We start from the raw sequence: 24791 nt of genomic DNA, 5'->3' as shown, positions 1-24791 counted from the left end.
CCTTTCCAAACCTTTTCCATACAAAAGCCCTAAGGCTCACTGGTCTATAATTACCTGGGTTATATCTACTGCCCTTCTTGAACAAGGGCACAACATTTGCAATCGGCCAGTCCTCTGGTACTAAAGCTGTAGACAATGACGACCCAAAGGTCAAGGCCAAACACTTGGCAGCATCCTTCCTAGCTTCCCAGAGAATTCTCAGAAAAATTCCATTCGGCCTAGGAGAATTGTCTACTTCCACACCTTACATGCTTACCTTCAGCAATTGGTGTATAAGGACACCCAGGTCTAGTTGGACATTCCTGTTTATCAGTTGATAACCATTCAGATAATTATCTGCCTCCTGTGTTTGCTACCAAAGTGGATAACCTCTTATTAATCCACATTATGCTACGTTGGCCATGTGTTTGCCCACTCACTCAGCCTGTGCAAATCACACTGAAGCATCTCTGTATCCCCCCACAGCTCACTCTCTTACCCAGCTTTTGCAAATTGGAGGTATTAACTTTGGCTCCCTCATCCAAATCAATTTCCCCAACATCATTTCCCTACTAATGCTGATGTACATCAGTTCCTCCTTCTCATTAAACCCTATGTTCTCCAGCATTTCTGATAGTTTTTATTTCTTCCCTTGTAAACACTGAACCAAAGTGTGTATTTAGTTGCTGAAAATGTGTTGCTGGAAAAACGCAGCAGGTCAGGCACCATCCAAGGAGCAGGAGAATCGACATTTCGGGCATGAGCCCTTCTTCAGGATTTAGTTGGTATTTAGTTGGTCTGCATTTCTTTCTTCCCCATCATAAATTCCTTATTTCTGATTGTAAGGAATTGTTTTCATCAACCCTTTCCTGTTCACATAGAAATTCTATGCAAATTCTTTCAATCAGTTTTTTTGTTCCCCACAAGCTTACTCTTGTACTCTATTTTCCCTTCCTTCATTAATCCCTTTGTTCTCCTTTGCAGAATTTGAACTGCTCCCACTTATCAGGTCTGACCAATTATTTTTTCTGACCAATTTATACTCCTGTTCCTTGAATTGAATACCATATCTAACTTCATTTGTAAGCCATGGTTTGACAACCTTTCCTGTTGTACTTTTGTGCCAGATAGGAATGAACAATTGCTGTGGTTCACCAATGCACTCTGAATGTTTACCAATGCCTTTCCACCATTATTCCTGAACAACTCCAATCTATCATAACCAATACATGCCTCATGGCAAAATGGTTTCCTTTGTTTAGATTCAGAAGAATAACCAACCACATCTGTGGGCAGCACAGTGCCAGAGATCCAGGTTCAATTCCCAGCTCAGGCAACTGACTGTGTGGAGTTTGCACATTCTCCCCGTGTCTGCGTGGGTTTCCTCCGGGTGCTCTGGTTTCCTCCCACAGTCCAAAAATGTGCATGTCCGGTGAAATGGCTATGCTAAATTCTTGTGGTGTTAGGTAAAGGGGTAAATGTAGGGGAATGGGTGGATTGCGCTTCGGCGGGTCAGTGTGGACTTGTTGGGCCGGAAGGGTCTGTTTCCACACTATAAGTAATCTAATCATAATCTAATCACATTATTCTCCATTTTGATAAGAAATTCCATCATATTATGCTCGCTCATCCCCAAGGGGCCTCACAGGTACCAATTGGAATGCTAGCTGTTGCTTTCTCATTACACACACTATCTACTCTAGGATGGCCCATTCACTCATTGGTAACTTGGAAACTGCATTTCTAAACTAAAAACTGTTCCTTGTTCATTTATTTCCAGGCTGGAGAATCCAAATTCTTCAACATGTTACTGAAAACCCTTAAAGCTAATGTGGAGGCAAAGGGACTACAAGACTTCTGGGAATTGATTGTGCAAGGTGGGAATCAGACCTTTATTCCATTTGTTTGCCAATTGTATAAGATACAGACAAAATCATAATTATTATCTTTGCAGAACTTGAAACATAGTAAAATGACCCAAGACACAGGAGGCCACTTGTCCTGTTTTGTACTAAATAATTCAGCTTTCAGCACACTTCCCTCCATTCCAGTATCAGAAAATGCTGGAAATGTCAGACAGCATCTGCCTGATTGGCTGAGTTTTACGAGGACAAAGTGAGGACTGCAGATGCTGGAGATCAGAGCTGAAAATGTGTTGCTGGAAAAGCGCAGCAGGTCAGGCAGCATCCAAGGAGCAGGAGAATCCACGTTTCGGGCATGAGCCCTTCTTCAGGAAAGGGCCGAAGAAGGGCTCATGCCCGAAACGTGGATTCTCCTGTTCCTTGGATGCTGCCTGACCTGCTGCGCTTTTCCAGCAACACATTTTCAGCTCTGATCTCCAGCATCTGCAGTCCTCACTTTCTCCTACAGGTTCAAGAGGCCATTGAATAGCTTTAGCAGGGGAATTACCTTAGGGATGCTAACATTTGCTTCTGTAGACAAGGAGACTGCAAATAAGATAACCAGACCCAAGGGTGGACAAGTGTCAAATGCCTGTGTTGCTCCTTGTAAATTTTCACACTGATACATGACAGAAAAGCATTTACTGGATTTTATGCGCCACTTCACATTCAAACTCACTGATAGAGGAGCTAGAAATTTAGTTTAATATTTCAGGTCGATGACCTTTTATTAACTTCTTTGCACCCTTTTGAATTTGGATTCATCTGATTTGAGGAATGTCCAGCAGAATGTTTATTTGTAGGAGTTCACCATTGGTCTCTAATCACATTGTTATCAACCAATAGATGACCACTTTAGAAGCTTCACTAGTAAATATTGTTGTCATTTAAAATCATTTCAAGGTTGACTAGTGCCCTTGAATGACAGGTGGATGCATTGGCTTTGAGTTGTTAAATGATAGTTGTATGTAATTCTTATACCATACACATTAATTGTGTAAAGTAGTTCTTAAGTCATTGAATTAAGTATAATCGATAAAATCAGTCTGTGTATAAATGCACTTGTTGTGTTCATTTTAATTAAGTATGTAAGTCAACCTTAAACCCATACCTATTCTTGCATGTGTGAGGGTTGGTAGATTAGTGTGTCTGGCAATAATAAGCTCTATCAATAGCTCCCTTACTCAAGGTGCATCATAGGAATGCGACTTGAAATAATTTAACACCAAGTCTTATAAGGAGATAGTCAGACAAATGACTAAAAAGTTCAGAAGAAGATGTAGATTTAAGGAGGAAAAAGGTTAGCTAGTTGAAGAGATTTAGAAAGAGTTCGAGAGTTTAGTCCTAGGTCTGGGCAACAAAAATAGGAAGTGAACCGAAAGTCAGAATTTGAGGAGCACAGAGACCCTGAAGATTTTGTTGGACTGGAAGAGAATCATAGAATCCCTACAATGTGAAAACAAATCATTTGGCCCATCAAGTCCACACTGACTCTCCAGAGAGCATCTCAACCCTCCCCCCCCAACCCCCTCTCCCTGTCCCTGTAACTCTGCATTTCCCATGGCTAATCCACCTAACTTGCACATCTTTGGACTGTGGGAGGAAACTGGAGCATTGAGAGGAAACCCACGACGGCATGGGGAGAATGTGACACAGACTGTCACCCAAGAGTGAAATCAAACCCGGGTCCCCAGTGGTGTGAGACAGCAATGCTAAACATTGAGCTGCTGTGCCGCCCCGAATCATTGGGTCAATCTGCACTGCTCCCTCAGGAAAGTCCAGTCTCTTCTTCCTCAACTGTGGTACCAAGACACATCCTCCAGGGTTGCTCTGCATTCAATTTCGAATTTCTTGGAACTTTTCCAGTGACACTGATCTTGGAAGTCTTTTTTCCACAGATATAACAGACAAACTGCTTGGTGAAAGACCGATGGTGTTGAGGTGCTGGTGAATGGAGTGACTCTGTTAGATCTTGCTGTGATATCTGGTTGGAACTGACATTCTGGAAATGTTTCCCTTTAAATGCGCTGTAAAAAAAAGACAGAAAACAGTTCTTCTCTCAGGGCACAATGTTCTGTTCTCCAGTCACGTATGGCGCAAGCTGTAGTTGCAGCTCCAGATCAGCCTTCTCTTTCACCGATTGATTAGAAGACTAACCCCTCCCTCACTGTTCTTTATACATTTCTTAAGGAAATAAGGCAAAGAGAGATGGAATACAAAAATTTTAAAATTGAAGTGTTTCCAGGCTGAGAATATAGGTGATTGAGCTGAAAGGTGATTACTGAATTGGACTATTTTTTGTGTTCTTTCATAGATGTTGGGAGGAGATTAAACTAATCTGGTGGGATGTGGGGGGACATGGGATATTAACAAAGTAAAGAGATATCATGCTACAGCAAAGGAATCAAGTCAGAGTGAGTTCAGCTGTGTTGAGTGGCACGGGTCTTTAATGCTAGCAGAAAGCAATTAGAAGAGCAAAGGGGGGGCACGAAAAAGAATTTGCAAACGGAATTAAGGAGAATCTTAAGATTTTTATAAAGGGAATAGATTTACCAGGGAAAGAGTGGGGTCCATTTGGGACAAATGGCGCAAATGTGTGTGAAGCTGCAGGATGTTGGGAGGGTGTAAAATGAATACTTTACTTTGATCTTCAGTCTGGAAAGGGAGAAAGTAAGTATGAAATTCATGAAAAGGTACTGTGAGGAAGTTGCACAGTTTGATATAGGAAATAGGGGGGCATTGGAGGTTCTGTCAGGCTTACAAAAAGACAAATCCCCTGGCCCCAGATAAATTGCATCCAGGATACTTGGGAGGTGAGGCAGGAAATTGCAGGGGCCCTGACCCAAATTTTTAATTCATGTCAGGCCACAGTGGAAGTGCCTGAGGACTGGAGGATGGCAAATGTGGTTCCACTTTTGAAGAAGGTGGTAGAGACAAGCCAGGAAATTACAGGTGAGCCTCACATCAGTGGTAGGGAATGTGTTGGAGAAAATTCAGAAGGAGAAAATGAATATCCACCTGGAAAAGCATGGATAATTAATTAGGGATAGTCAGCATTGCTTTGTCAGAGGGAGGTCATATCTAACAAATTTTTTACAAGTTTTCAAAAATACGATCAAGTGTATGGGTGAGGGAAGTTCAGTGGGTGTAGTTTATATGGATTTTAGCAAAGCATTTGACAAGGTACCACATGGGAGACTGATTAAGAAAGTTAAATGATATGAAATTGAGGTAAACTTGGCAAGATGGATCAGAAACAGCCTTAGTACTATGACACAAAAGGTTACAGTAGAATGCTGCTCAAGAGACTGCAAGCCGATGTCCAGTGGTGCACCACAAAGATCAGTACTGCAGTTTACAGTTTGTTATATTCATGCAGATAAAAATGCAGGGAGATGTTAAGTAAATTTGGAGACGATACCAAGATTGGTAAAGTGGTTATTAGTGATGAAGATGGTTGTAGGTTACAGGAAGATGTAGATGGGTTGGTCGCAGTGGCAGATAGCATTTAAACTAGATAAGAGTGATGTGATGCACTTTGGAAGAAAAAACAAGATGAGGGTGTATTTAATGAACGACAGGAAACTGAGTAGCTCAGAGGAACAGAGAGATCTTGGGTTAATTATTCACAGCTCCCTGAAGTAGTTTTCCTTCCTACTGTTAACTTCATAAAATACTATGGCTCCAAGCTTTTAAGTAGACTAGATTTCAAGCTGCTTCAGTCACATTTATCCTATTTTCTGCAGTTGAGCTATAACTTCCAAAATTAAACTTTTATATGAAAATACATGAACCATGAACTGGACAATCATTCTGTCTCTACAGAAGCGTTTCATGACTTTAAAGATCTCGATTATGTCACCCCTCAACTTTTCTGCAAGCTACCTGATGAAGAAGCAGTGCTCTGAAAGACTACTTCCAAATAGACCTGTTGGACTATAACGTGGTGTTGTGTGATTTTTAACTTTCTACAAGAAAAAAAGAGACCCAGCCTGTCAGTCCTTTCCTGATGTGGATGTCCTTATACTTCTGTTAACATCCTTGCAAATCTTTTCAAACTCTCTCCTGTACCTCCACATCCTTTTATCAGATAGTGCATGTAGAAAAATATAGTCCAGTCAAGATTCTAGTGAATCGGACTTTTGTTTACAACCTGTTTCTAAATTTCAGACTCTATTACTCTTATCACAAAGGATGAAGCTGCAGACAGCACAGTGAATAATGATGAAGCCAAACAGGTAAATGTAATCACCTCCAATTATCTGAGCAAAGAGAAGCTTGTAGATATTTAGATATTTTCTAATCAACCTGTTCAGAGATTTTATTACAAGTTCCTGGAGCAGGTGTGATTTGAACCTGGGTTTTCTGGTCCGAAGGGAAAGTCAAGATGACTGCACCACAAGAGCCACAAAAGAAAGACTTATATCCCAGTTTCCAGGTGCTGCAAATTTACTACTTTAGAATACTTGAGGTATTGAAATGACAAAATCATTTCTTATAAAAATGGAAGGGTAGTGGGAAAAGTCTTTCATTCTTTGCAGCTGTAATTCCCACCCCTAACTCAACGAAAAGACTGGACAAGGTTAAAGTACAGACATATAGCTTGGAAATAGGCTGTTTGGTCCACCATGTCTGGGCCAACCCACAAACACAAACTATACTCATCCCATTTATCTGCACTTGGTCCATAATCTATAATGGGCAAAAGTGAGGAGAGGAGGGTTTTTTTTGTCAGTGCGCCAAACTATCCCTGCACCCCATTTATCTGCTGGTTTGATGGTGAGGTTGGGATTGGAGCAGATTTTCCTGCTCCTTGGGTGCTGCCTGACCTGCTGTGCTTTTCCAGCACCACTCTGATCTAAACCCATTATCTATAATGCCCTGACATTTTAAGTGCTTGGCCAGAATCATCTTAAATGTTGTGAGAGTACTTGTGTCCACCACCCTCTCACACACCATGTTCAATATTTATACACTCCTTTGGATTAAAAAAAAATCCTCAGACCCCCTCTAAGCCACTTACTCCTCACCTTAAACTATTGCCCTCTGGTCATAGGCACATCCACAATGGGGAAGAGATTCCCATGGTCTACCCTGCCTGTACTGTGGGTATTGTTTCTACTATAAACCATGAGAAATAGGAACAGGAGGTTTCTGAGCTTGCTCCACCTGGAATACGATCACAGCTGATTTAATATTCCTGACATTCATTTTTATATTACAGCATTTAATGCCCCATAAATTTGGAATTCACAGGTGAAATCAATGTTGCTTTTACTTTGTGTGTCATTGTGTCAGTAATGTAAAGGTATGGAGCAGCATGCTGCCTATCTATTGGTTAGATATAAGTCCTAAGTTCAAACAAAACAAGCAGTCTAATGATGTCAGTTTTGTTTTCCTACAGCTGCTCCAGATCTGCTTATAAATCCTTTCTGTAATTTAAGATATTTATTTCTCATTTGCAGTTCCTAGCAGCTGAGGAAAAACCCATGGAAACATCAGCGGTGCCTGAGGATGACGGAGATGTTGATGATCTGGTTAGTTTTTGGAAAAGAGTTGAAAATACAGTGCCCATTGTTGCCTCTAATTTTTCTCTTCATGTTTATCAATACGATCAGAAAGCTGCAAAACAGAGATTTGGAGGTCCTCATACATGTATCACAAAAAGCTAGAATACAAGTTCAGTAGGAAATAGGGAATGCAAATTAATCGTTCTCCTTTAAATCAAAGGAAATAGAGAATAAAATAGGGAAGTCTTCCTCAACTATACAAGGCACTAGTTAGACAACAGCTAAAATAAAATCTCAGAATCTTAGAAAACAGAAGAGGCCCTTAACCAATCAGAACTGTAATGCTAGATATACACTAAATCCACACTAATCCCACTTTCCAGCACTTGGCCTAAAGCCATGAAAGTTATGACACTTCATCAATGCACTTCTAACAAGTTGTGAGGATACCTGCTTCAACTATCTTCCCAGATAGTGAATTCCAGACTTCCAACATCCTCTGGGTGAAAAGACTTTTCCTCAAATCCCCTTGAAAGCTCCTGCCTTCCATCTTAACATTTTGCTTTCTTGTTATCAATCCTTCAACTAACAGAAATAGCTTCTTTCTATCCATTCTATACATACCCCTCATAATCGTATACACCTCTATCAGGTGCCCCATCAACCTTCTCTGTGCCAAAGAAAATAACTGAAGCTTATCTAGCTTCTCTTCATGGTTAAAATGCTCCATCCCAGGCAATATCTTTGTGAATCTCCTCTGTAATTCCTTCAATGCAATCATATCCTTCCTGTAGTGCAGTGACCAGGATTACTCTCAGTAGTCCAGCTGTGACCTAAACAAAGTCCAATACAGCTCCAGGATAACCTCCCTTTTTTTTTAATCTATGCCTCGACTGATATTCTTCTTAAGTACCCTACTAGCGTGCCTTGCCACTTTCAGGGATCTATGGATAAACATCCCAAATCCCTCTATTTCTGAGTGTCCTGCTGTCCTGTCATTCACTGAGTACTCCTTTATCCCGTTACTTCTTCCAAAGTACATCACCTCGCAGGATTAAATTCCATCTGCTACTGATCAGCCCATCTGACCAATCCATTTATATCTTTTTATTTATTATTCATTCATGGGATGTAGACATCACTGTCCAGGCCAGCATTTATTGTCCATCCCTAATTATACAGAGGGCAGTTAAGAGTCAATGACATTGCTTTTGGTCTGGAGTCAGACCAGGTAAAGATTCATAGATTTATACAGTGCAGAAAAGACCACATTGAGTCTGCACTGACCTATCTATCACCAGAAGTGCGCTAATCCCAATTTCCTGCATTTGTCTCATATCCTAGAATATATGAAATTTGAAGCACTCATCCAAATATTTTTTTCCAGGTTTCCAGTCTTCACTACCTTCCCAGGCAGCGCATTCCAGATTCCACTCCTCGCTGAGTGAAAACATTTTTCCCAAATCCCCTCTGAATCTCCTGCCCCTTATCCTAAAACCTCTTATGATAGACTGCTCAACCAAGGGGAACAACTGCTCTCTGTTCACCCTGCCATAATCTTATTCACCTCAATCATGTCCCCCTCAGTCTTCTCTGCTCTAAAGAAAACAATCCAAGCCTATCCAAGACAATGTTACAGTGATCATGGGGGATTTCAATATGCAGGTGTCCAGGAAAAATCAGGTTTTTAGTTGATTGGAATGAATTTGTGGAATGTTTATGTGATGGCTTTCTGGATCAGCTTGTGGTGGAGCCCACTAGGGAACAGACAATACTGGATTTAATGTTGTGCAATGAGGCGGATTTGATAAGAGAGCTTAAGGTGAAGGAACCCTGAGGAGGCAGTGATCATAATATAACTGAATTTACTCTGCAATTTGAGAGGGAGGAGATAGAATCAGAGGTAACGATATTATAGCTGAATAAAGACAACTAAAGGGGCATGAGAGAGGAGATTGGCAGAATTAACTGGAAGAGGAACTTAGCAGGAAAGACAGTGGAACAGCAATGACAGGAGTTTATGTGAGTAATTCAGTAGACACAGCAAAACATCATCCCGAGGAAAAAGACGCATCGTACATGAAGGATGAGACAACCATGGCTGACTAGGGAAGCCAGAGATAGCATAAAAGCAAAAGAGAAAGCATACAATGTGACAAAGGGCAATGGGAAACCAGAGGTTTGAGAAGCTTACAAAGACCAACAGAGGACAACAAAAAAAGAAATAAGGGGGTAGAATATTAAATATGAGAGTAAGCTAGCCAGTAATATAAAGGAAGCCTGAAAGAGTTTCTTTAGTGTCAGAGAAATTAGCCCAATAAAGCAGAGACCACACAAGCTAGATCAGGTGAAATTGATAAGCTGTTTATTACAAGCGATATCGCTGGAAGAGAAATTGACAAGGCTGACACAGAACTGACGGTCTGTACAGGTAGATAAAGGGTTCTCTTCCTCGAGCTGAGGATGAAGCCAGGTTTTGTAGGAATCTTGTACAATAAGGTTAATTAAAATGAGGAAAGATACAATGTATTTGGAAATTAAGTAATCCAGTTACAATGATGATAATTGAAAAACAGTTATCAGAAGAATGTCCTGATTGTTGGTACAAAGTAATATCCGAACAGTATCAATGAGTTCTTGATGGTATCAGGAGATTGCAGCTTTCTTTGCAGGTAGGTGAGAATGTCCCTTTTGAAACAGTAAGGTGCTTCCATTGTTCCTGTCTTGGGAGTGAGGTCTTTTGGTACCTCTCTCTCTGACCTGTCCTTTGTGTGATTTCAGTATGCTGTGTTATCAGACTGTCCTTGGGGCTTTGGGACAGCTGTGTTGACCGGGTCCAGGAAGCTGAACAGGCTGGGGCTGTTTTCCCTGGAGCATCGGAGGCTGAGGGGTGACCTTATAGAGATTTACAAAATTATGAGGGGCATGGATAGGGTAAATAGGCAAAGTCTTTTCCCTGGGATCGGGGAGTCCAGAACTAGAGGGCATGGGTTTAGGGTGAGAGGAGAAAGATATAAAAGAGACCTAAGGGGCAACTTTTTCACACAGAGGGTAGTACGAGTATGGAATGAACTGCCAGAGGAAGTGGTTGAGGCTGGTACAATTGCAGCATTTAAGAGGCATTTGGATGGGTATATGAATAGGAAGGTTTAGGAGGGATATGGGCCGGGTGCTGGCAGGTGGGACTAGATTGGGTTGGGATATCTGGTCGACATGGACGAGTTGGACTGAAGGGTCTGTTTCCATGCTATACATCTCTATGACTCTATAAGTGTATTCCCTTGTCTGCAAGTGTCTGGTTTCACTTGTCAGCCTGTTTGGTCAATGCTGAGGCATTCTGAGTGTTTGTGGTATAGTTTGGCCAAGTTTGATTTCCTATGTTCTGCATATTGTGGATAGGCAGGGTGGCAGATCTTTTCTCACATTTAGATATATAAAGGACAAAAGTGAGGCAAAAGTGGACATTGGACCACTTGAAAATAACGCTGGAGAGAGTAGTTTTTTTTTAGATTACTTACAGTGTGGAAACAAGCCCCTCGGCCCAACAAGTCCACACCGACCCGCCGAAGCGCAACCCACCCAGACCCATTCCCCTACATTTACCCCTTCACCTAACACTACAGGCAATTTAACTTGGCCAATTCACCTAACCTGCACATTTTTGGACTGTGGGAAGAAACCGGAGCACCCGGAGGAAACCAACGCAGAGGCGGGAATTGAACCCGGGTCTCTGGCGCTGTGAGGCAGCAGTGCTAACCACTGTGCCACCATGCCGCCCACCAAGGGGAACAAGGAAATGGCTGAGGAACTGAATAATTACTTCACATCAGTCTTCACGGTGGAAGACACAAGTAGTATCCCAAAAATTCAAGAGCAAGGGTCAGACTGAGAATGGTGGCCATCACCAAGGAGAAGGTGCTAGAGAAACCAAATGGCCTGAAAGTAGATAAATCACCTGGACCAGATGGACTAAAACCCAGACTTCTAAAGGAAATAGCTGAAGAGATAGTGGAGGCATTAGTGGTGATCTGTCAGAAATCACTAGAGTCAAGGAGGGTCCCGGAGGACTGGAAAATCAATAACGTGACACCCCTGTTTATAAAGGGAGTAAGGCAACAAACAGAAAATTACAGGCCGATTAGCCTTAACACGGTCGTGAGTAAGATCTTGGAGTCCATTGTGAAGGATGAGATTTCTGAATACTTGCAAGTGTGTGGTAGAATAGAGCAAAGTCAGCATGGTTTCATCAAGGGGAAGTCATGCCAGACAAATTAGCTAGAATTCTTTGAGGAAGTAATGAGCAGGTTAGACCAAGGAGAGCCAATGGATATTATTTACCTGGACTTCAGGAGGCTGCTGAGTAAGATAAGGGCCATGGTTTTAGAGGCGAGGTGCTGGTATGGATAGAAGCTTGGCAGTCTAGCAAAAAGCAGAGAGTGGGGATAAAAGGGTCTTTCTCAGGATGGCAACTGGTAACAAATAGTATTCAGCAAGACTCTGTGTTGGGACCACCACTTTTCACTTTATACATTAACGATCTAGATGAAGGAACAGAGGGCATTCTGGCTACGTTTGCAGACATTACAAAGATCGATAGAGGGACAAGTAGTATTGAGGCTGCGAGGAGTGTGCAGAAGGATTTGGCAAAAGTGAGGACTGCAGATGCTGGAGATTAAAGTCAGGATTTGGACAGGTTGGAAGAGTGGGCAACGAAGTGGCAGATAGACTGTAGTGTGGGAAATTGTGAAGTCATGCACTTTGGTAAGAACAATAGAAGCATGGACTACTTTTTAAATGGGGAGAAAATTCAGAAGTCTGAAGTGCAAAAGATCTTGGGAATTCTAGTCCAGGATTCTCTTAAGGTAAACTTGCAGGTTGAGTCAGTAGTTAGGAAGGTAAATATAATGTTGGCATTTATTTTGAGAGTACTTGAATATAAGAGCAGGGGTGTATAAGGCTCTGGTCAGACCACATTTGGAGTATTGTGTGCAGTTTTGGGACCCACATCTCAGGAAGGATGTACTGGCCTTGGAGCTTGTTCAGAGGAGGTTCACAAGAATGGTTTCGAGAGTGAAAAGCTAAATGTATGAGTAACATTTGTGGACTCTGGAGTCTACTTAATGGAGTTTAGAAGGATGAGGGAAGATCTAACTGAAAAACACAGAATACTGAATGACTTGGACAGAGTAGATGTTGGGAAGATGTTTCCATTGGTAGGAGAGCCGAGCACCTGAGGGCACAGCCTTAGAATACAGGAAAGACATTTTAGAACGGAGATCAGGAGGAACCTCTTCAGCCAGGGAGTAGTGAATCTATGGAATTCACTGCCACAGGAGGCTTTGGAGGCCAGGTCATTGAGTATATTTAAGAGAGAGATAGGTAGGTTCTTTGTCAAGGGGATCAAGGGTTACAGGGAGAAAGTGGGAGAATGGGTTGAGAAACTTATCAGTCATGATTGAATGGCAGAGCAGACTCAGTGGGCTGAATGGTCTAATTCCAGCTCCTATATCTTATAGTCTCTCCCCATAGCTCAATTTCTCTATCCTGGGCAAAATCCTGGTGAACTTGCTCTGTACCCTCTCCAGTGCTATTACATCCGTGTGCGTTGATCAAAATAGCACACAGTACTCCACTTGTGGCCTGACCAACTCACTGTACAACTCCAACATTTCCTCCTTGCTCTTATACTCTATGGCACAACTGATGAAAAACGTGTCCCTTCTTAACTGTCCCATTTACGTGTTCTACTGACTTTAGGGACCTTTTCAACCTTCAGCTTTATTTGGATGTTTTCAAAGTAAGGCACTATGATGTTGTGGCCATTACCTAGGCCATAAGACATAGGAGTGGAAGTAAGACCATACAGCCCATTGAGTCCACACCTGGCTCATGGGCATTTGAACGCCACTTACCTGCACTCTCCCCGTATCCCTTAATTTCTTGCGAGATTAAGAATTTATCAATCTCTGTTTGAAGACATTTAACTTCCCTGCAATGAATTCCACAGGTCCACGACTCTCTGGCTGAAGAAATGTCTCCTCATTTCCGTTTTAAATTGACCCCCTCTAAATCTAAGGCTGTGCCCACAGGTCCTAGTACCCCTGCCTGACGAAAACAAATTCCCAGCATCAATCTTTTCTAAGCCATGCATTATCTTGTGAGTTTCTATTAGATCTCCCCTCAACCTTCTAAACTCTAATGAATACAATCCCAGGATCCTCAGCTGTTCATCGTATGTTGTGCCTACCATGCCAGGGATCATCCGTGTGAATCTCAGCTGGACACACTCCAGAGCCAGTATTTCCTTCCTGAGGTGTGGGGCCCAAAACTGGACGCAGTATTCTAAATGGGGCCTAACCAGAGCTTTATAAAGTGGGCGGCACGGTGGCACAGTGGTTAGCACTGCTGCCTCACAGCGCCAGAGACCCGGGTTCAATTCCCGCCTCAGGCGACTGACTGTGTGGAGTTTGCACGTTCTCCCCGTGTCTGCGTGGGTTTCCTCCGGGTGCTCCGGTTTCCTCCCACAGTCCAAAGATGTGCAGGTCAGGTGAATTGGCCATGCTAAATTGCCCGTAGTGTTAGGTAAGGGGTAAATGTAGGGGTTTGGGTGGGTTGCGCTTCGGCGGGGCGGTATGGACTTGTTGGGCCGAAGGGCCTGTTTCCACACTGTTAGTAATCTAATCATAAAGTCTCAGACACACATCACTGCATTTAATTTCCAACCCACTTGAGATAAATGATAACATTACATTTGCTTTCTTAATCATGGACTCAACCTACAAGTCAACCTTTAGAGAATCCTGGACTAACACTCCCAGATCCCTTTGTACTTGGTTTTATGAATATTCTCACTGTTTAGAAAATAATCTGTCCCTGTATTTCTTTTTCCAAAGTGCAAGACCTCGCATTTGCTCACGTTGAATTTTATCAGCCATTTCTTGGACCAGTCTCCTAAACTGTCTAAATCTTTCTGCAGCATCCCCACCTCCTCAGAACTACCATCTGTCCGCCCAACTTCATATCATCGACAAACTTCACCAGAATGCCCCAGTCTCTTCATCCAGATCATTAATATATAAAGTGAATTTTTTGAGGATGTAACTCTGAAGATGGACAAGGGAGATCCAGTGGATGTAGTGTACCTGGACTTTCAGAAAGCCTTTGATAAAGTCCCACATAGGAGGTTAGTGAGCAAAATTAGGGTGCATGGTATTTGGGGCAAAGTACTGACTTGGATTGAAAATTGGTTGGCTGACAGGAAACAAAGAGTAGTGATAAACAGCTCCCTTTTAGAATGGCAGGCGGTGACCAGTGGGGTACCGCAGGGATCAGTGCTGGGACCGCAGCTTTTTACAATATATATTAATGATATAGAAGATGGTATTAGTAGTAACATTAGCAAATTTGCTGAATGATACAAAGCTCACTGGCAGGGTGAAATGTGAGGGGATGTTAGGAGATTACAGGATGACCTGGACAGGTTAGGTGAGTGGTCAGATGCATGGCAGATGCAGTTTAATGTGGATAAATGTATAGTTATCCACTTTGGTGGCAAGAACAGGAAGGCAGATTACTACCTAAAAGGAGTCAAGTTAGGTAAAGGGGCAGTACAAAGAGATCTGGGTGTTCTTGTACACCAGTCAATGAAGGCAAGCATGCAGGTACAGCAGGTAGTGAAGAAAGCTAATAGCATGCTGGCCTTCATAACAAGAGGGATTGAGTATAGAAGAAAGAGGTTCTTCTGCAGCTGTACAGGGCCCTGGTGAGACCGCACCTGGAATATTGTGTGCAATTCTGGTCTCCAAATTTGAGGAAAGACATTCTGGCTATTGAGGGAGTGCAGCGTAGATTCACGAGGTCAATTCCTGGAATGTCGGGACTATCTTATGTTGAAAGCTTGGAGCGACTGGGCTTGTATACCCTTGAGTTTAGAAGACTGAGAGGGGATCTGATTGAGACGTATAAGATTATTAAAGGATTGGACACTCTGGAGGCAGGAAACATGTTTCCGCTGATGGGTGAGTCCCGAACCAGAGGACACAGCTTAAAAATAAAGAGTAGGCCATTTAGGACAGAGATGAGGAGAAACTTCTTCACCCAGAGAGTTTTGGTTGTGTGGAATGCTCTGCCCCAGAAGTTAGTGGAGGCCCAATCTCTGGATTCGTTTAAGAAAGAGTTGGACAGAGCTCTCAAGGATAGTGGAATCAAGGGTTACAGGATACTGATTGAGGATGATCAGCCATGATCATAATGAATGGTGGTGCAGGCTCGAAGGGCAGAATGGCCTACTTCTGCACATGTTGTCTATTGAACAACTGTGGCCCCAACACTGAACCCTACGGGACACCACTTGTCACCAGCTGCCATTCCAAAAAGAACCTTTTATCCCAACTCTCTGCCTTCTGTCAGACAAGCAATCCTCAATCCATGCCAGTAGCTCACCTCGAACATCATGGGCCCTCACCTTACTCAGCAGCCTCCTGTGAGGCACCTTATCAAAGACTTTTTGGAAGTCTAGGTAGATAATATCCACCTAGTTTCCCTGGTCTAACCTACTTGTTACCTCTTCAAAGAAGTCAGGCACGACCTCCCCTTACTAAATCCATGCTGACTTGTTCTCATCCGACCATGCACTTCCAAGAATTTGGAAATTTCATCCTTAATGATGGATTCTAGAATTTTACTTTTACATAGAACATAGAACAGTACAGCACAGAACAGGCCCTTCAGCCCACGATGTTGTGCCGACCCTTGATCATTATGTATGCACCCTCAAATTTCTGTGACCACTAGGCTCTGCTTCCAGTCATTTCTCGTCTGTTCCTCTCTCACGCCCTTGTAATTACCTTTATTTAACTGTAACACCACTGCATCCTAGTTTGCCTTCTCTCTTTCAAACTGCAGACTGAAATCTACCATATTATGATCACTGCCTCCTTAGTGTTTCCTTACTTTAAGATCTTTTATAAAGTCTGGCTCATTACAAAGCACTAAGTCCAGAATAGCCTGCTCCCTTGTGGGCTCCATCACAAGCTATTCCAAAAAGCCATCCTGTAAGCATTCCATGAATTCCTTTTCTTTGAATCCACTGGCAACATTATTCACCCAGTCAACCTGCATATTGAAGTCCCCCGTGATCACTGTGACCTTGCCTTTCTGACATGCTCTACCTATTTCCTGGTACATCTTGCACCTCTGGTCCTGACTACTGCTGGGAGGTCTGTACATAACTCCCATTATTGATTTTTTGCCTTTGTGGTTCCTCAACTCCACCCATACAGACTCCACATCAAGTGACCTTATGTGACTCAGTGCCTTAGATTTAATTTCATTATTAGCTATCAAGGCAACCCTACCCCCTGTGCCCACTTCCTTGACTTTTCGATAAGTTGTAAATCCTTGGATGTTTAACTGCCAGTCCTGAACCCCCTGCAGCCATGTTTCTGTGATGCCCACATCATAATCCTTCACAATGATTTCTGTTGTTAATTTATCTACTTTGTTACGAATACTATGAGCATTCAAGTAAAGCACCTTAATGCTAATTTTCTTATCTTCATGATTTCCATCATCTCTACTAGTATGTCCTAACCTATCCTTCCTTTTTCCTTCATTGCTAGTCTGCCTCAAACTTAAACCCCATGCACGTTTACTTGATTGCATACTCCCTGTTACATTCCCTTTCCCTTCACCCCGACCCACTCCTCTTCCCCACCCCACCCCCAAGACTCGGATATCATAGGGGCAAGAATGGTTTTTGGATATTCTAGGGTTCAGATATTTCAAACGGAATAGTGGGGGAGGGAAAAGAGGTGGAGAGTAGTATTGCTAATCAGGGAGTGTATCACAGCTATAGAAAGGAAGGTCGTTGAGGAGGGTTTGTTTACTGAGTCATTATGAGTGGAAGTCAGAAAAAGGAAAGGAACAGTAACTTTACTGGGAGTTTTCTACAGACCCTCAATAGCCACAGAGACAGAGGAGCAGATTGGGAGATAGATTTTGGAAAGTAAAATGGTGATGTCATGGGTGACTTTAACTTCCCTAGTATTGATTGGAACCTCCATCATTCAAATAGACCGAATGGAGCAGTTTTTGTCAAGTGTATCCAGGAAAGATTCCATTACTCAGTATGTAGATCAGCTAATTAGAGGGGAGGCCAAATTGGATCTGGTGCTTGCAACGAATCATGCCAGGTGTCAGATCTGTCCTATGGAAGAGCATTTTGGTGATAGTGATCATAACTCTCTGACCTTTACTACACTCATGGAGGGGGATAGGAGCAGAATGTATGTGAAAGTATTTAATTGGGGGACGGGGAAATGACAATGCTATTAGGCAGGAACTGGGGTACCTAACTTGGGAACAGATATTCTCAGGGAAATGCATGACAGAAATGTGGAGGTTGTTTAGGGAGCATTTGCTGATAGAGCTGGATAGGTTTGTCCCACTGAGGAGAAAGTGAGGACTGCAGATGCTGGAGATCAGAGCTGAAATATGTGTTGCTGGAAAAGCGCAGCAGGTCAGGCAGCATCCAAGAAGCAGGAGAATCAACGTTTCGGGCATGAGCCCTTCTTCAGGAATGAGGAGAGTGTGCCAAGCAGGCTAAGATAAAAGGTAGGAAGGAGGGACTTGGGGGAGGGGCATTGGGAATGCGATAGGTGGAAGGAGGTTAAGGTGAGGGTGATAGGCCGGAGAGGGGGTGGGGCGGAGTGGTCGGGAAGAAGATTGCAGGTCAAGAAGACGGTGCTGAGTCTGAGAATTGGGACTGAGATAAGGTGGGGGAGGAGAAATGAGGAAGCTGGAGAAATCTGCATTCACCCCTTGTGGTTGGAGGGTTCCTAGGCGGAAGATAAGGCGTCTTCCTCCAGGCGTCGTGTTCCCATGGTCTGGCGATGGAGGAGGCCAAGGACCTGCATGTCGTTGGCGGAGCGGGAGGGGGAGTTAAAGTGTTCAGCCATGGGGTAGTTGGGTTGGTTGGTGCGGGTGTCCCAGAGGTGTTCTCTAAAACATTCCGCAAGTAGGCGGCCTGTCTCCCCAATGTAGAGGAGGCCACATTGGGTGCAGCGGATGCAGTAAATGATGTGTGTGGAGGTGCAGATGAATTTGTGACGGATATGGAAGGATCCCTTGGGGTCTTGGAGGGAAGTAATGGGGGAGGTGTGGGCGCAAGTTTTGCATTTCTTGCGGTTGCAGGGGAAGGTGCCGGGAGTGGAGGTTGGGTTAGTGGGGGGTGTGGACCTGACAAGGGAGTCATGGAGGGAGTGGTCTTTTTGGAACGCTGATAGGGGAGGGGAGGGAAATATATCCCTGGTGGTGGGGTCTGTTTGGAGGTGGCGGAAATGACGGAGGATGATACGATGTATCTGGAGGTTGGTGGGGTGGTAGATGAGGAGCAGTGGGGTTCTGTCCTGGTGGCGATTGGAGGGGCGTGGTTCAAGGGCGGAGGAGCGGGAAGTGGAGGCGATGCGGTGGAGAGCATCGTCAACCATGTTTGAGGGGAAATTGCAGTCTTTGAAGAAGGAGGCCATCTGGGTTGTTCGGTATTGGAGTTGGTCCTCCTGGGAGCAGATGCAGCGGAGGCAAAGGAATTGGGAATAAGGGATGGCGTTTTTACAGGGGGCAGGGTGGGAGGAGGTGTAATCTAGGTAGCTGTGGGAGTCGGTCAGTTTATAGTAAATGTCCGTGTTGATTCGGTCACCCGAGATAGAAATGGAGAGGTTTAGGAAAGGGAGGGAGGAGTCTGAGACGGTCCAGGTAAATTTGAGGTCGAGTTGGAAAGTGTTAGTAAAGTGGATGAACTGTTCAACCTCCTCGTGGGAGCACGAAGTAGCGCCGATACAGTCATCGATGTCCGTGAGCTGCCGTTTAGCCTCAGCAATGTAAAGATCGGTGCACTAAACTACCACCGCGCCTCCCTTGTATTCCGGTTTAATAGTGAGGTTGGGGTTGGAGCGGAGGGAGTGGAGGGCTGCACGTTGCGAGGGTGAGAGGTTGGAGTGGGTGAGAGGGGTGGACAGGTTGAGGCGGTCAATGTCATCCGCGAGCTGGCGGACACCTCCTACTGGGAGAAAGTGAGGACTGCAGATGATGGGGATCAGAGCTTAAAAATGTATTGCTGGAAAAGTGCAGCAGGTCAGGCAGCATCAAAGGAGATGGAGAATCGACGTTTCGGGCATAAGCCCTTCTTCAGGAATGAGGAGGGTGAGCCAAGCAGGCTAAGATAAAAGGTAGGAAGGAGGGATTTGGGGGAGGGGCGTTGGGAATGCGATAGGTGGAAGGAGGTTAAGGTGAGGGTGATAGGCCGGAGAGGGGGTGGGGCGGAGAGGTTGGGAAGAAGCTTGCAGGTCAAGAAGACAGTGCTGAGTCTGAGGGTTGGGACTGAGAAAAGTTGGGGGGAGGGGAAATGAGGAAGCTGGAGAAATCTGTATTCATCCCTTGTGGTTGGAGGGTTCCTAGGCAGAAGATGAGTCGCTCTTCCTCCAGGCGTCGTGTTGCCATGGTCTGGCGATGCAGGAGGCCAAGGACGACGCCTGGAGGAAGAGTGCCTCATCTTTTGCCGAGGAACCCTCCAACCACAAGGGATGCAGTAAATGATGTGTGTGGAGGTGTTGCGCCGACACTAACCTACACTAGCCCACTATCCTCCATATGCCTATCCAATGCCCATTTAAATGCCTATAAAGAGGGAGTCCATCACTGCTACTGGCAGGGCATTCCATGAACTCACGACTCACTGAGTAAAGAATCTACCCCTAACATCTGTCCTATACCTACCATCTCTTAATTTAAAGCTATGCCCCCTCGTAATAGCTGACTCCATACGTGGAAAAAGATTCTCATGGTCAACCCTATCTAAACCCCTAATCATCTTGTACACCTCTATCAAGTCACCCCTAAACCTTCTTTTCTCCAATGAAAACAGCCCCAAGTGCCTCAGCCTTTCCTCATACGATCTTCCTACCTTACCAGGCAACATCCTGGTAAACCTCCTCTGCACCCGTTCCAGTGCCTCCACATCCTTCCTATAGTATGCCGACCAAAAATGCACACAATACTCCAGATGCGGCCGCACCAGAGTCTTATACAACTGCAACATGATCTCAGGACTCCGGAACTCAATTCCTTTACCAATAAAAGCCAGTACGCCATATGCCTTCTTCACCGCACTATTTATCTGGGTGGCAGAGATCTGTGTACATGGACACCAAGATCCCTCTGCTCAACCACACTACCAAATATCCGACCATTAGCCCAGTACCCCATCTTCTTGTTACTCTTACCAAAGTGAATCACCTCACACTTACCTACATTGAACTCCATTTGCCACCTTTCTGCCCAGCTCTGCAGCTTATCTACATCCCGCTGTAACCTGACACATCCTTCCTCACTGTCAACAACTCCACCGACCTTCTTGCTCACCCAACCTTCTAGCCCCTCCTCCAGGTCATTTATAAAAATGACAAACAGCAATGGTCCCAAAACAGATCCTTGCGGAACACCGCGAGTAACTGCACTCCAAGCTGAACCTTTACGATCAACTACTAACCTCGGTCTTCTTCCAGCCAGCCAATTACTAGTCCAAACCTCCAACTCACCCTCAATGCCATACCTCTGTATTTTTTGCAGTAGGCTACCATGGGGAACCTTATCAAACGCCTTACTAAAATCCATATACACCACATCTACCACTTTCCCCTCGTCCACCTCCTTAGTCACCTTCTCAAAGAATTCAATAAGGTTTGTGAGGCACGACCTGCCCTTCACAAAACCATGCTGACTATCCTTGATCACATTATTCCTATCCAGATGTTCATAAATCCTATCCCTTACAATTCTCTCTAAGACTTTACCCACAACAGAAGTGAGTTACTAGGGTTATCCCTACTCCCCTTCTTGAACAAGGGAACCACATTTGCTATCCTCCAGTCCTCTGGCACTATTCCTGCAGACAACGAGGACATAAAAATCAAGGCCACTGGCTCTGCAATCTCCTCCCTTGCTTCCCAGAGAATCCTACGATAAATGCCATCAGGCCCAGGGGACTTATCTATTTTCACCCTTTCCAGAATTTCCAACACCTCTTCCCTACATACCTCAAAGCCGTCCATTCTAATTAATTGTGACTCAGTATTCACATCGGCAACAATGTCCTGTTCCTGAGTGAATACTGACGAAAAGTATTCATTCAGCGTCTCCCCAATCTCTTCAGCCTCCACACGCAACTTCTCACTACTATCCTTGACTGGACTTATTCCTACCCTAGTCATTCTTTTATTCCTGACATACCTAGAGAAAGCCTTTGGGTTTTCCTTAATCCTGCCAACTAAGGACTTTTCACGTCCCCTCCTTGCTGCTCTCTCTTCAGGTCCTTCCTGGCTACCTTATAACTCTCAATCGACCCAATTGAACCTTCACGCCTCATCTTTACATAGGCTGCCCTCTTCCCTTTAACAAGGGATTCCAATTCCTTATTAAACCACGGCTCCCTCACACGACCCTTTCCTCCCTGCCTGACAGGGACATACTTATCAAGGACACTCAATAGTTGCTCCTTGAACAAGCTCCACATATCAATTGCGCCCTTCCCTTGAAGCCTACTTTTCCAAGCCACACATCCTAAGTCGTGCCTCACCGCATCATAATTTCCCTGCCCCCAGCTATAACTCTTGCCCTGCAGTGCACACTTATCCCTCTCCATCACTAGAGTAAAAGTCACCGAATTGTGGTCACTATCCCCAAAGTGCTCACCTACCTCCAATTCTAATACCTGGCCTGGTTCGTTACCCAGAACCAAATCCAGTATGGCCTCACCTCTTGTTGGTCTGTCTACATATTGTGTCAGGAAACCTCCTGCATACATTGGACAAACACCGACCCCTCTAACGAACTTGAGCTTTAGCTTTCCCAGTTAATATCTGGAAAGTTAAAGTCCCCCATAACAACCACCCTATTACTTTCACTCTTCTCCTGAATCATCCTCGCAATCCTTTCTTCTACGTCTCTAGGACTATTAGGAGGCCTGTAGAAAACTCCTAACAGGGTGACCTCACCTTTCCTATTCCTAGCCTCAGCCCAAACTACCTCAGATGGCGAGTCTTCATCCATTGTCCTTTCCACCGCTGTAATACTATCTTTGACAAGCAATGCCACACCTCCCCCTCTTTTACCCCCACCTCTGACCCTACTAAAACAATTAAACCCTGGAACCTACAACAGCCAATCCTATCCCTGTTCTACCCATGTCTCCGTAATAGCCACAACATCGAAATCCCAGGTACCAACCCACGCTGCAAGTTCACCTACCTTATTTCGTATACTTCTTGCATTGAACATTGAACATAGAACAATACAGCACAGAACAGGCCCTTCGGCCCACGATGTTGTGCTGAACATTTGCCCGAGCTTAAGCACCCATCCATGTACCTATCCAATTGCCGCTTAAAGGTCACCAAAGATTCTGACTCTACCACTCCCACAGGCAGCGCATTCCATGCCCCCACCACTCTCTGGGTAAAGAACCGACCCCTGACATCTCCCCTATACCTTCCACCCTTCACCTTAAATTTATGTCCCCTTGTAACACTCTGTTGCACCCGGGGAAAATGTTTCTGACTGTCTACTCTATCTATTCCTCTGATCATCTTATAAACCTCTATCAAGTCACCCCTCATCCTTCGCCGTTCCAACGAGAAAAGGCCTAGCACTCTCAACCTATCCTCGTACGACCTATTCTCCATTCCAGGCAACATCCTGGTAAATCTTCTCTGCACCATCTCCAAAGCTTCCACATCTTTCCTAAAGTGAGGCGACCAGAACTGCACACAGTACTCCAAATGTGGCCTAACCAAAGTCCTGTACAGTTGCAACATCACTTCACGACTCTTGTATTCAATCCCTATGCTAATGAAAGCTAATACACCATAGGCCTTCTTACAAGCTCGATCCACCTGAGTGGCAACTTTCAAAGAGCTATGAACATAGACCCCAAGATCCCTCTGTTCCTCCACCTCACTAAGAACCCTACCGTTAACCCTGTATTCCGCATTCTTATTTTCTTTCCAAAATGGACAACCTCACACTTGACAGGATTGAACTCCATCTGCCACTCCTCAGCCCAGCTCTGCATCATATTAAAGTCTCTTTGCAGCTGACAACAGCCCTCCTCACTATCCACAACTCCACCAATCTTCGTATCATCTGCAAATTTACTGACCCACCCTTCGATTCCCTCATCCAAGTCATTAATAAAAATTACAAACAGCAGAGGACCGAGAACTGATCCCTGCGGAACTCCACTTGTAACTGGGTTCCAGGCTGAATATTTGCCATCTACCACCACTCTCTGACTTCGACCGGTTAGCCAGTTCTCTATCCAATTGGCCAAATTTCCCTCTATCCCATGCCTCCTGACTTTCCGCATAAGCCTACCATGGGGAACCTTATCAAATGCCTTACTAAAATCCATGTATACTACATCCACTGCTCTACCCGCATCCACATGCTTGGTCACCTCCTCAAAGAATTCAATAAGACTTGTAAGGCAAGACCTACCCTTCACAAATCCGTGCTGGCTGTACCTAATCAAGCAGTGTCTTTCCAGATACTCATAAATCCTATCCCTCAGTACCCTTTCCATTACTTTGCCTACCACCGAAGTAAGACAAACTGGCCTGTAATTCCTGGGGTTATCCCTATTCCCTTTTTTGAACAGGGGCACAACATTCGCCACTCTCCAGTCCCGTGGTACCACCCCCGTTGACAGTGAAGACGAAAAGATCATTGCCAACGGTACTGCAATTTCCTCTCTTGCTTCCCACATAATCCTAGGATATATCCCGTCAGGCCCGGGGGACTTGTCTATCCTCAAGTTGTTCAAAATGTCCAACACATCTTCCTTCCTAACAAGTATCTCCTCTAGCTTACCAGTCCGTTTCACACTCTCCTCTTCAACAATACGGTCCCTCTCGTTGGTAAATACTGAAGAAAAGTACTCATTCAAGACCTCTCCTATCTCTTACGACTCAATACAGTCTCCCACTACTGTCCTTGATCGGACCTACCCTCGTTCTCGTCATTCTCATGTTTCTCACATACGCATAAAATGCCTTTGGGTTATCCTTGATCCTATCCGCCAAAGAATTTTCATGCTCTCTCTTAGCTCTCCTAATCCCTTTCTTCAGCTCCCTTCTGGCTATCCTGTATCCATCCACTGCTCTGTCTGAACCCTGTTTCCTCAACCTTACATAAGCCTCCTTCTTCCTCTTTACAAGACATTCAACCTCCCTCGTCAACCAAGGTTCCCTCAGACGACCATTTCTTTTCTGCCTGACAGGTACATACATATCAAGGACATGTCGTATCTGTTCCTTGAAAAAGTTCCACATTTCCACGACATCCTTCC

At 44.4% G+C, this 24791-nt stretch overlaps 1 protein-coding gene across 2 annotated transcripts in view; it reads left to right on the top strand.

The window, feature by feature from the left end:
• Window positions 1-24791, top strand: part of LOC122551960 (X-ray repair complementing 5) — a 366827-nt gene that overhangs the window by 320129 nt on the left and 21907 nt on the right. For both annotated transcript variants that reach the window (XM_087989448.1, XM_087989447.1), the window contains exons 18-20: window positions 1760-1856; window positions 6051-6118; window positions 7346-7417. In XM_087989448.1, the coding sequence (XP_087845574.1) occupies window positions 1760-1856; window positions 6051-6118; window positions 7346-7417 (237 nt within the window). The remainder of the gene's footprint in view (window positions 1-1759; window positions 1857-6050; window positions 6119-7345; window positions 7418-24791) is intronic.

Source organism: Chiloscyllium plagiosum, unplaced genomic scaffold (genome assembly GCF_037043375.1).
Source record: "Chiloscyllium plagiosum isolate Xiang-an unplaced genomic scaffold, Cpla_swu_hap1 HiC_scaffold_7, whole genome shotgun sequence".
Classification (NCBI taxonomy): Eukaryota; Metazoa; Chordata; class Chondrichthyes; order Orectolobiformes; family Hemiscylliidae; genus Chiloscyllium; species Chiloscyllium plagiosum.
The sequence above is the reverse complement of the archived record's forward strand: the minus strand, read 5'-3'. Positions and strand labels throughout refer to the sequence as shown.